Source organism: Meleagris gallopavo, chromosome 23 (genome assembly GCF_905368555.1).
Source record: "Meleagris gallopavo chromosome 23, MGAL_WU_HG_1.1, whole genome shotgun sequence".
Taxonomy (NCBI): domain Eukaryota; kingdom Metazoa; phylum Chordata; class Aves; order Galliformes; family Phasianidae; genus Meleagris; species Meleagris gallopavo.
This window is the reverse complement of record NC_139426.1, coordinates 2,309,363-2,321,618: the sequence shown is the minus strand read 5'-3', so window position 1 is coordinate 2,321,618 and position 12,256 is coordinate 2,309,363. Positions and strand designations below refer to the sequence as shown.

The window sequence follows — 12,256 nt, the reverse complement described above, 5'->3', positions numbered from 1 at the left end:
ATTGAAAGGATGTCTGCATTCCACACTTCCCAATCACATTACTGTATGTCAAGGCACATGATACATGAGTATTTCAAGAGGAAAGAAAGAAGAGTAACAGACTCTCATTGGACAGCAATCAGATACAATGATTCCATCAATCTTTAGTACCTGGAAGGCTGAAAACACATCATGTGATTAAGCATCATGTAAATGATCCACTTGCTTTCTACTGCAGATGTCCCTTCAGTGCTGCTGCCCACTGTCTAAAAAGGCACTGAGCTACACCTACAAAAAAAATAACCTCCTTTTCAATACAAGGTGAGGTGTAACTCTGGGCACAATCCTCTTGAAAAATCAGATAAAGGGAATGAGAAAGAGAGGCAGACATCTATGCAGTCTGATAGGACTGAGCTGGGCCCTGTCAAAGCAACTTCTGTGCTTCAGCCTTTGGCCAGGAAAGACTGTCACTAATCACTGATATCACGTTGATCTGTTAAGTCCTCAAAGGGTTGGGTTGTATGTTTGGGCTTTTTTCCTTTTAAATATGACAACTTGTTGGTTACATGGATGTGATGATATTAGAGACTGCCCCAGACAGACAAACCAGGAAAGAAGGCTGAACTCTAACATGAACTTCACATGGGACATCTGCTCTGTTTTTTTCCCAGTTCAATAAATTCTAAGAGGATAAAAAAAGTATAAAAGAAGGCTATGTAACTATCAGTGAAGATCTTCTAAATGATTCTTTGGCACCCAGTGACATTCATTTGAAGGAAATGATTAAAGTTCCTAAAGAAAACCAGCAGAATTCAAGGAGGAAGCCCTCACATTCACCTGCAGGGATACAGCTGGGGGCCTGCCTTGTGACTTTAGAAGGGAAGCCACTTCATCCTGCATGTGAACCCTGGCAAAACAGGGCTGCATTAACTTCTGACCTTCAGAAAAAGGCTTTATGCTCCCCTTAGGAATTACAAACTTAAGAAAACATTCAAGAGCTCTGTGATGGCTGTCGTTTTCATGGTGCTTGTGGCTGGGGTCGGCTTTGCACACAGCTCTGCACTGCTGGCCCCGAGCAGAAGATGCCTGCCCTGTGCTGGCCGCAGTGTGACTTACTTTCCGAATCGGGAATTGAGCTTGTTAGTGAGGAGCTGGTAGATGTGGTGATGCTCATGGAGGGGCTCATACCGTAACGGGGGTACGCTCCCGTCATGGCTGTGGTATGAGAGATCCACGCCGCAGGGTCAATTGGCCTCACTGGTTCAGCTGCAAAGCAACCAGAAAGGGGAAAAAAAATATATGAGTCGAATGGAATCCGATTTGCAGTAAACAGTAGGATCTAATTAAGTCCTTCCATTCTGTTGTCACAACTGAGACAGCCCCAGCAGAAGGGAACAGAAAGCACCTTGCCAGCAGTATTTGGTTTAATCTAGGAACTGCTACATCAGTCTCACAGGACATAACCATGCTAGCCCTGTTCCTGCAGCTATGCTATTTTTCCATCTGGGAAACGTTCTCGTTTGTTGGAAAGAAGTTCTCAAGCTTAGAAGGACTGGTAACACACTGGCTTCACTACCTTAAGCACAGCTCTCACCAGCAGGAGGCAGCTGTGCTTTTCAGATGAACACAGACCTTTTATAGCCACTGAACTATTTATTAAATCAAAACTCTTAAACTACATCATTTTCAACACTGTTTGTCTATATTTTACTATGTGGCTTGCCTCAAATTTTAAATACAATCCATTTAAATTCTTTCTAAGTGCATATGTGGTAAAATGAGGCTTTTTAATACTTAAGCCTATTCTTCCCCCAAACTTTGTATCAATTAAGCTCAGCAGAATGTAGCCAGCAAAAGGCTAAGAGCTTAACCCAAAGTCATGTGAATGAAAAGAAAATCTCCCATGAATTCAGTGGGTGCTGCAGTCTCAAAAAGAGCATCTTAAGCCTATAAAACAATGCATCCAAACTTGAAATTAGAAGCGTGGAACTTGCAGGGAAAGGAAATCAGAAGATAGCTGAAAATGTTCTGGACCTTGATGGCTCCAAAGGAACTCAGCAAGGAGCATCAGTTTGTACTCACCCCTGGGGATGGTGAAATAACTCCTGGGAGTGGGGTCCCAGCATTTGGCTACCGTTAGGCTAATAGGTCTAGGAAGAAAGAAAACAGGTAAGGGAGACTCTCAGCTTCCCCCACAGAAGTCACAACTACCACAGTCAACTCTCTGAAACAAACTTATCAAGCACGTTCTGAGAAGGTTTTTGAGATGCTTGTCAAACCATTTTCAGTACAGACAGTATCAGATGAGTTTCTGTTTCCCACATATCGTAGCGCTATTGGTGAAATCTGTTGAATGATCAGATTCTGAGACATTCAAACTCACTTTCCATAAACAAACAGTGCTACTGAAACCAGGCAACTCCCAGTTTGTGTTGGCTTTGGCTGGCACACTGAAACCAGCCTCATCACTCACACTGAGAAGCTCAGAGTTGAAATCAGCAGTCACGCCAGCTGCTTATTCAGATCAAAATGTTGATTTCTGTGAGGTTTGCTCAACGCCAATAAGGAGCGCAGAGGATAAGCAGCAGATTTGGTAAGATGCTTACCCTGGCTTGGAGACTATTTCCCGTAAAACCCGTACTGCATCATCATTGCTCATGTTCTCAAAATTGACATCATTCACCTGAAATGATAGAAAAAGCTGCCATCAGGTTCAGCAATAGGAATAGTAAAGCCATTTTAGCTATTCAGAGAGAAATACTGTTTCTCAGAACACACTGACTATCCATGCAGCAGAGTTCACAAAGATTTAAGTGACAACAGTTTTTGTGCCATATTTCTCTGAGCATGGATGAATTCTGCTGATAGTTCACTAACTCCACGGACCTGCTGGGTTGACTGAGCTGAAACCATCAATGTGAAAGAGATCAGTGCATATTTCTGCACAAGGACCAACCTGCAGAAGCATGTCTCCTGGTTCAATTCGTCCATCTGCTGCCACAGCCCCTCCTTTCATAATAGAGCCAATGTATATGCCACCATCACCCCGGTCATTGCTTTGTCCTACAATGCTGATTCCCAGGAAGTTATACTTTTCTATACAGGTACAAAGTGGAGGGTGGGGAGGGAAAAAAAAAAACAAAAAAAAAGCAAACAAAGTGATTGAAATGATAGTGAAGAGCTAAGAGCTGGTCACTTCAGCCCTTAAAGTTCAGTTCATTGCTTTCTCACAACACGTCAGCTGGGCTGCATTTGATTCACAACTACCCCAAAATTTACCCTGCTGGGGTAAGTTTGCCTGGCATGTTCAGAGACAGACAGCAGGGAAAAGCTGCTAAATGCATCACTTCTTCATACAAGACGCTGAAAATTTATGTTAAAAATCATCAAGGGAAATAACATAGAAAAGATGTGTCTATACCTAGAAATTAGGCAGCTGATCAGCACTAGGCAATGCTTTTCCACACTTAAGAGGAAAAACGTGATGCTGCTGAAAGGCACTGAAGTGACAGTTCTGTCTATTTCCATCTGGCTAAACAATGAAACACGTGAACCCCAGAAAGGCAAACTTTCAGTGTTAGGAACAAGAACAGAAGGACAACCTCTGGCTCCTTACCATTCCTAGAAATATGAGCACAACTCCATCCTCTGGGTCCAGAGCTCCAGCTCCTTCCCCAGGCTTCTCAGGAAGAACACTGAGCTGCTGCTGCAAATGGCTCCTATTATCCAGTGCTGGACTAGGAACCCAGGCACTGTCAGAGCTGCCATCCCAGCTGCCATTCCCTTCTGTCCAAAAGGAGTTCTTTCAAACCAAGGAACTTCCTATTGACTCCAAAGGCCAGTATGCCATAACAAAACACATCAGAACGAACATTGCTCATCCTCTTACCCATGTTGAGTGTGACAGTGATGATATTTAGGGACATGGTGGAATCTGTGATGCTGCTGAACGAGGATGACTGCAAAACATAACAGAAAATTCTCAAGGTTGTAAGTGGCTCCAAATAAGACAAGACAAATAACTAATAAGCGCTAATTCATCAGTAACTCATTAATAGGTTTCTGTCTGGGAGGTATCCAGGAACCTCTTACGGCCTCCAAATCCCTTTCTGATTTGCATGCTACACTCAGAATCACAGTTCACCTTCTTGGAAAATGATGGTGCCAGCCTTACCCTGTCAATCTGCCGCATCCTTTGTTTCCTCCTCCTGCGCTTATGCTTCCGTATGAGCCGTGATGAAGTGCTTTGCTCAGTGGAACTGCTCAACCTGAGGGAAATTGAGAATTGAGAGCAAATGTCAACTCCATAAAGCTGAGCCATTCGCAGTTCTCTGCACCCTGCCAAAAACAAGGCTGAGTCCCACAGACACCAAAGAGTCGCCACTCAGACACCAGCAGCGAGCTGACAAAGCACAGCTCTCAACTGCTGCTCAATCCCAGCAAGTGCTGCATCTTCACCTCCCCCTATGAGCACAGAGAAGTTACCAGCTCCTCTACAGCATGGATTAGAGAATACATTTTACCAGCTTGCTTCATTCTTGGATCAACACTGAAAGCAACATGCCTTGCGACAGGCGTGTATCAGCCTGTTTTAAGCACCCCAAGGTTGGAGGCAGCTGCTTTCTGCTCCTTGAGCAGTGGGCCTGACTCCATGCCCAAGGAGAAATGCATGCTGTAAGAACAGCTGCACGTTAAACAACGACTTCAGTCTTCATATTATTTGATGTGGGCCTTTCTCACTTTCTTCTGCTGCTTAGCACTCTGTAAACAGAGACTGGAACTCAATGAAATAAAGTAGCTCTTGATAATGGCTACTACCAACTGGCAGTGGAGGGATGGTGAACATCGTTTACTTCTGCATGTTCTGTTCTTTTTCCTAAGGTTTTTCAAACTTGTACACCCTAAATGCATCACGTCCTACACATCTATCCCTTAGGCTCTCCTACATTAGGAAAGTTAATTATTCTCATTTTACAGAGAGTGGACTGAGGCACAGTAAAAGATAAGTGGATTTGCCCAAATTCATTTCAGAAGCCTGGAACAAAGTCTGGATTTCAGAGATACCACTGCAACACCACAGGGATCTCTTTCCTCTATTTATGATGTTAAGAATGGCAAAAGAGACAAAGTAATGCTCCACTATTAACTAAGATCAAAACCAATCCAACCCAATACAACAAGTAACTGGACTGGCACTGGCACAAAGAAAACTGTGCCAGTTTTTTTTCCCCTCGTTTCCACGTCCCTATCTTCAAAGTTCTTGCTGCACACAGGCATGCCAGTATACCTCATGCAAGATCTGATACTGGCAATCCCAAAACAGAGCTTGCTGCCATGAGGTTACAACCCACCACACTGGGAAACCCAGGTTTGTCTGAGTCAAGGACGCCCAGCTGAGCATTACCAATGATGGGGCTGCTCAGAGGGCGTGAAGCTCTTCATGTTCTCTTTAAGCTCACATAACTATTTCAGGTATGTTAACACTCCTTTTTCCCCTCCCAACAAGGCATATTAATTTAAAGAGCCAAGAGGTGGTGTTTTCTAAGGAGATCAAAGATCTGATAGCTCTCCATCTGTGGAAGCAGCTCACAGCACCTGGTTTTCTGAGCTTGTTCCCTTTTCCACAGGGAAGATAAAGAGGTCTTTCAAATGCTGGGCTCCCAAAAATTGAACCCGTTCAACGTTTACTGCTGTTTTTGCAGTACTGGCAAAGACTGACACAAAACCCCCTTGCATTTTACTATCAATGTTCTCCTCCTTTCCATCCCCTCTCTGATTTCACTCTGCTCCTCTTCTCCCCTACATTGCCTCAGTTGCAGGACTCAGCTCAAACCTTCCAGCATGCAGCAGTAAGGGAGAACCTGCAGAAAAGCAAGGCATGCTGCTCCCATCACAATAAACCTGGCTGCTCTTCCCAAAAGGCAGCAAAAAGAACAGAGGCAAGAGAGTGGGGCAGCTCCACTGCCTGAACGCGAGCCGAGCAACAAGATGCCTTCACATGCTGTAAGAAAGCTGTGAGCTGCCCTCCACCAATTACAGCATAAATTCAGTGTTCCCATCTGCAAACAAACCCTCTGCCTTCAGACTCTGCTCCCAGTCAGTGTCACAGTGAATTGTATCAGTTTCATTGAATCAAGAACAGTAATTGCAAGTTGCTGACAATAAGCCTCCTGCTGTGTACTTCACATTTGCTAGATATTTGCTTAAGAGAAGACAGAAATGTCTACCACAAGCTCCCTACGTCAACATGTATCCAAAATACCACCTACTGCCTGCAAACAAGACTAACATTCAATTGTATCACATACTGAAGACAAAGGAAATAAACACCCTCAAGCTCTCCGCTTGGAAGTCATCTGTAAGGGATGCTGCTGCCTCACTTGTTGACCTCCCCTACATACAGCCCCCCCATAAGGCAAGCTCTGACCCTACAGCTGTAATTAACCAACTTACCCCCTTCAACCTTGTCTTCCCCAGGCCTCCATCCCCAGCAGATCTGCAGCATGCTCCATTTGCTATTTGGCTGTTTTTGCCTCTAAAGGAAACTTCTCCCTGCCAGCACGATCTCTCATCTGCTTGAGAGCATCATCGCTGCAACACAACAGCATACCTCGGAGCATTCCATTTAGTTGTTCTTCCTGACTAGCTGGCCTGGCAGCTATTTTGTGTGCCAACAGCTTCTGCCCCAGCCTAGAAAGGAAAAGGCCTCGGCTGCAGCTTCAAAGAGCCACTTTCTCTGCAGGTCAGACGCAGGAAGCTTTATGTTATTAATATATACAGAAAGACTGAGCTGGGTTTGGAGTGATGTGCTTCAGAGGCCACCCTGACTGTGCTAATCCTGCCCTACTGCATTTCTTCCTGCCCCGGAAATGATTAAGTTATGTCCAAGAAACACAATCAGCTGCAGGGTTGTTGATGTTTGTGGGTTTTCGTTGTCGGTTTCCTCTCATTGTTGGTTTTGGTTTTTGATTTTGAAATGGGGGAAGGAAGGGTTGGAAGCCCTACAGGCTTTGGGAAGGCTCTGATCTTCCAGCCCTGATGCGTATGAATACCCATGTGAAGCACAAAAGCATCCAGGTAAGTAATTTTCTGTGTCTTCAAGTGTCGGCAACTGCAAAAGAAGCTCTCAAACCTAACTCAGAACCCAGCCTGAAACATTCATTTAGCCACCCTTCCAGCCCTTTGGGAACACCCAGCCTTGAAACAGAATTTGAAGCTATTGCTCTTCAACAGGTATATAAGCTATGACTAACTCTCAGACCAAACAGATCAACGGAGTTCAATAAACTAATGTTTGTAAACACAGCCAGTGTGTAAAGACCTCCAATAGCAGTGGATCTTTGCTGCTCCTCTTCTACCTAAAATTTAAGAACATCACGCTGCACCTTTCCTTCTTCATAGACATCTGCAGTTACAACCACAGGATCTGTCATTTGTTCTCTGCCAGCTCTCACAGATCTCTAATGGGTTTTCATGGCCCATTTGGCTGAATGTTTTAAACAGCTCTAGGGATGGTGTTTAGAGAATGCTGGCACTGAAGACAGGAAAATGAACCACACAGGCTTTGATTGATTTTGCCTATTTAAAAATGGATAGTTTAAATCCGAGAAATGTATTGGCTTGCAAACATTTTAAGAACACAAGTATCCTCTAGGGATTAAGAAGGATGTCTTGAAATGATTTTTGGAAAAAGGAACAATTCATGATATTCCTTCTGTCCACGTAAAAAGAAAAAAATAATAATTAAGAAGTCATAAATATGTGGCACCACAGCCTGCCTGTGCAATAACACTCACCCTGATGAATTCCCCTACTGCCCATAGGCCTCAGACCATGTAATTAAACAGGAATTCTTTTACTGTTTTCTTTAGTTAGGTGCCTGCTCGACAGGAATGGACCAGGGCTGTATTTTGTTACAATAACCACACCACTGCTTCACAACTAAGGAGACAGTTACACACTGCCTGGATTTTAAAATGTAACCATTCCTGCCATTAAAAGGAAAGAACAGGAACAGAACTTTCTCTTAACTGATGGCACTTTGGGTAGGGAGCCCAGTAAGTCAGCTCTTTTCTCAGAGCAGTGATTTTATACGACACTGATGGATTACTGATGGATTACCTGTCCTCAAATCATATCTAGCAGGAACAAGAGGAAGAAGTACATAAACCTTCTTACCAGCATGTTTGAGGACAGCCCAGATACACGGACCAGCAGCTGGGAAACAGATGGAAATGGGATTTAACAGCTCAGTCACTACAGCAGTGCCCTACCTGCTGGTGTTGTCATCGTCGTCCGAGTCGATGAAGCTGCTGGATTCCAGCTCACTACTCATCATGGTAGAAGAGCTGTCGTAACCAGGAGGGTGCTCACGATGTCTGTCCAGTTTGGGATGGCCATTGATTCGAGGGACTATAGGAAGAAAAGAAATGGTGTATTACTGGGCGAAGAGGAAGAGGAAGGAAGAAACGGCGTACAATGAGTAGCACTGCTTCCACACTGTGACTTGCAGCCAACTTTGCAGGAGGATCCACATGCAGAAACCAAGCTCTTTACACAACCTGGCTTCATCCAACAGCTGGAAAACCCAGTGCCCTGGCCTGCCCATCTATCTTTTCCCTAACATTTCCACTTGCCTACGTATCAGTTCACAGGCAAGCTGTAAAGGAGATAAAGCCAGAAGCAGTAGGCATAAATGAGTACTCTAATAGTATTAGGAAAATGAATGCTGCCTCTCCTGCTGCAGTTGGCTCCTACCAGAACACCTCAGAACCGTGGCAGTGACCACGTCCCCACCCACACTGTGCCCACCAAGGGAAATCCCCACTGTGCACTATTGCTCCATCCAAGTCCCACAAAACAACCAAAGATACAAGAGCTTCCCACAAGTTGTTATTTTTCATGTGTACGAAATGAAAAAAGTCAGGCTCCTGCTGGGACACTGGAAAATTCCAGTCCTGAAGACTCAAGGATTATGAAAAACACATATACACGTATTTGTATGCTCTTCCTCCATGCTATGATCCCAAAAATTCCTGTACCCAAGAGCAGCCCACCTGCTGAGCAGCCTATGTTGAAGGACTGGGGAAACAGAACAAAAATTATTTGCACTGACTTTGCTGTTTTTCTCACACTGCTATCTCTGCAACACACTGCAATCACACCTGATAGATGAGCCACTCTCACATGAAATCTTGTTTCATGCATCTCAAACTCTCTCAAACCAGCTTTACCACCACGTTCTCCAACAGAGCAGCACAGCAGCACAGCTCGTTGAATTATTAATGGTATTAATAAATGGATAACCAGAGTAAATTAGAGCTTGCTTTCAGTGTCATTAACAGCAGTGAGCTTTAGCACTGCAACAGTCTCAGCATCCTGGTGTGGTGCTCCCATTCAGCACCTGGGATAATAAATTTAGAACAGAGTTACAGAATTATCCCAAGATTTCGACCTGAGACCTTTAGAAAGCCCAGGCTGACATGGCCTGGGCCCTTGGCCCCACCACCAGACCCTCCCACATCACTTTCACACTTAAGGAAGAACAACTTTCAGTGAAGTTTAAACACCTCACAGCAAACACTACCTGGAAAACATACCTCCACTCCTGGGAAAAATCACTGCTTCATGTTGAAGCCATCTTCTGTCCCCTGCTTTTCCTGCAGCCCGTGAGCAGCTCCAAAGGCCCCCATCTCCCCTGCCATCCCTCTTCAGGCAGCAGCAGCCCCGCTCTGCCCTGCAGCACCCACACTTCTCCACCCCATCACAGCCTGGGGCAGGCACTGAGGCAGCTCCTCCTTTTCCTAAGGTTTTTCTAATTAAGTGAGAACCGTTTGGGGTATGGGTAGGGAACCATTACCACACCGAATACAAGCCACGATGGTAATGCCACTCACAAAGCACAGACAGGTATTCCACCCTCAGTGTAACCCAGACTCTGCTCTGGTTCAATGCCTGTCCCACTAATAAGCAGGGACTTCCTGCCCCATTGACCCTCTGCTCCTGTTTCTTCATTAGGGGATGATGGAGCCCATTGAGACTGTCTGACAAAGGCTTTTCCATGTGTCACAGAGATTAGAATAAAGTATAGCCTCAGAGGTTAAAGTATGTCTTCCTTGGCTTTTATCAACAGCAGAGCTGGTCCTGCCTGAGGGACAAAGGCACATCAAAGTGCAAAATCAAACGGGACTTGAAAGCAGAAAGCAGCATCTGCTCCAAGAGGTTGTAAAGAATACTCTGTAACCCTGCAAAGAATAAAGGTGAGAGTGGTTTGGGAAGAAGGCATAGCTGAGCTTCCATCCTCAGAATGTCCTGAGTCCAATTATTGACACGAAATTGTTACCTCCTTATTAACAAAGACTTGCAACTCCATCTGTGCACTCACAGCTGCATGCAGAGGTTACAGTCGGTGCTGTTCTGTCCCACTGCAATCTTTTTGGAGCTGCAGTCCTTCACCACGCTATGGTAAAGCACACAGACACCTGTAGGGATGACTGCACACCTGGAACTGCTCTTTGCAAACATTTGGGGATCACAGTTATGCTCACCACACCGCCAACTCCATGCTGAAGCTCCAGCATCCACACATGGCATCTGCAGATGTGCCAAGAAAGCAAGCAGTAGCTATAAAAAATCCTCCAGCGCCAAAGAAAACTTGTTTCTTAATTACCTCCCTAATTAGAACTTGCACAGTCCCGTTTCCCAAAGGGGACATGGAGTTTTGTTCCAGTCACCAAGGGGTCCCGAGAACATGTGCCAAGCAGACCTCCCACCTTCCTAATTAAGATCCTCACTCTACTTTCACTTCATAGGACTTTGTCAACTTTCCAAAGCAATGTGAACTTTTGTTGCTTTAAGAGAGAAAGTGGAGCTCTGACATCTTGACAGCTCAGCCCTTTTGCACTAATTTTATTTGAAGCTAATGCCAACGATTGTTTTCCTACTAATTGATGTGAAAGGTGTTCAGGAAGAGACATATGCCCAACTTGGACAAAAGCCCCTTTGGATAAAAAGCCTCTCCAAAAAAAAATATAAAAATAAAAAAATCACTTCTCTGCACGTGCAGCCTCCACAGTTTTACCACCATTATGTCTTAAAATACATACATCTAGAAATGCACACACACACACACAAAGGTAACCTGGGGAGCTGAGCAGTGAGGAGGGGAGAACTCAGTGCAATCCAGTGGCAAACTCAAAAGGAAGCTCTTGCCATGCACTGAAAACTGGTTTCTAAACATCAGGCTGACAGGATGGATTATTCTGCACAGCTCACAACAGAATTCTGCTCCTCTGCTTGCACTGCTTTCAGGTGATTTTTATTTTACTACATCTGCAGCAGATCTTCAATGTGCTTCCCCTTTCTCTTCCCTGCCCCGTGGGTTCTCCAAGTCTGAACAGGAATCTCATCCTCTTGAATTTAATTGCACTGTGGTCAGGGATCAGTGCAGCAAGTTCCCCTGACCTGCACAGGTTCAAGTTCAAAGTGCCCACACCTCAGCAGATCCCAAATGGCTCAGCAGCACCTTTTCTCACCTTCTTCACCTTGTTTGAAACAAAGTCTATAATAAACTATTGAATTCTTCTTAGGAAACAATTCTTCTTTGTGCAATAGCCAGGGATAGCCTCGTGGTTAGGGTGGGTAACTCTTTGTCATTCACTTCACACCAACGATGAGCTCCACCAGTTGCAAATACTACGTGGTATGTGTTATTGTATGCCTCAGTGAGCTGACAGCACTGCACACACATCTTGGCTACTTGCATGACTAATACCTGTGAAACAACCTGTGGGCAACGCAGGGCTCCAGTGAGGAACACACATCCTGCCTCTCTGTGAATTACTAGAGCTGTAATTTTGGTATTAAACAAGCCTCTGCAGGACAAGATGAAACAGCCTAACAGCATTTCCTTCTTTTTGTAAGAGAAGAGGATTTACCACTCCTTTCCAGTGCCCCCAAAACTGACTGTGAACCAGGAGTCACGACCCTGCTGCCCCCTCCCCATCCCATCCCCCTTCTTCTATGACTCTTCCCCCATTTAATATCCATTTAACTAATATCTCTCAGCTTGCTCTCCTGAAGCTGAAGCCAGTTTCAGCTGAAATAATACAGGCTCATTTACTGAAGCCAAAGGTAGCTTGCAACACGTGCTCTGGCCACATGAAGCAAGCCAGGAAGGGAGGGACACATACAAAGGATAACACGCACTTAAGACAGGCAGGCAAATGTGAAGATGGTATTTTTAGCTCTTCGGTGCACAACCCTCAGGGCTTAATGT

At 44.9% G+C, this 12,256-nt stretch overlaps 1 protein-coding gene across 2 annotated transcripts in view; it reads right to left on the bottom strand.

The window, feature by feature from the left end:
• DVL1 (dishevelled segment polarity protein 1) overlaps positions 1–12,256 on the bottom strand; it is a 57,941-nt gene that overhangs the window by 10,160 nt on the left and 35,525 nt on the right. Inside the window, exons 5-11 of one of the 2 annotated variants that reach the window (XM_085242361.1) lie at positions 8,253–8,391; positions 4,154–4,247; positions 3,869–3,938; positions 2,936–3,075; positions 2,586–2,662; positions 2,062–2,129; positions 1,096–1,245 (exon numbers count right to left, since the gene is read on the bottom strand). In XM_085242361.1, coding sequence (XP_085098487.1) covers positions 1,096–1,245; positions 2,062–2,129; positions 2,586–2,662; positions 2,936–3,075; positions 3,869–3,938; positions 4,154–4,247; positions 8,253–8,391 — 738 coding nt within the window. The remainder of the gene's footprint in view (positions 1–1,095; positions 1,246–2,061; positions 2,130–2,585; positions 2,663–2,935; positions 3,076–3,868; positions 3,939–4,153; positions 4,248–8,252; positions 8,392–12,256) is intronic. The other variant, XM_085242362.1, reaches the window with a different exon arrangement.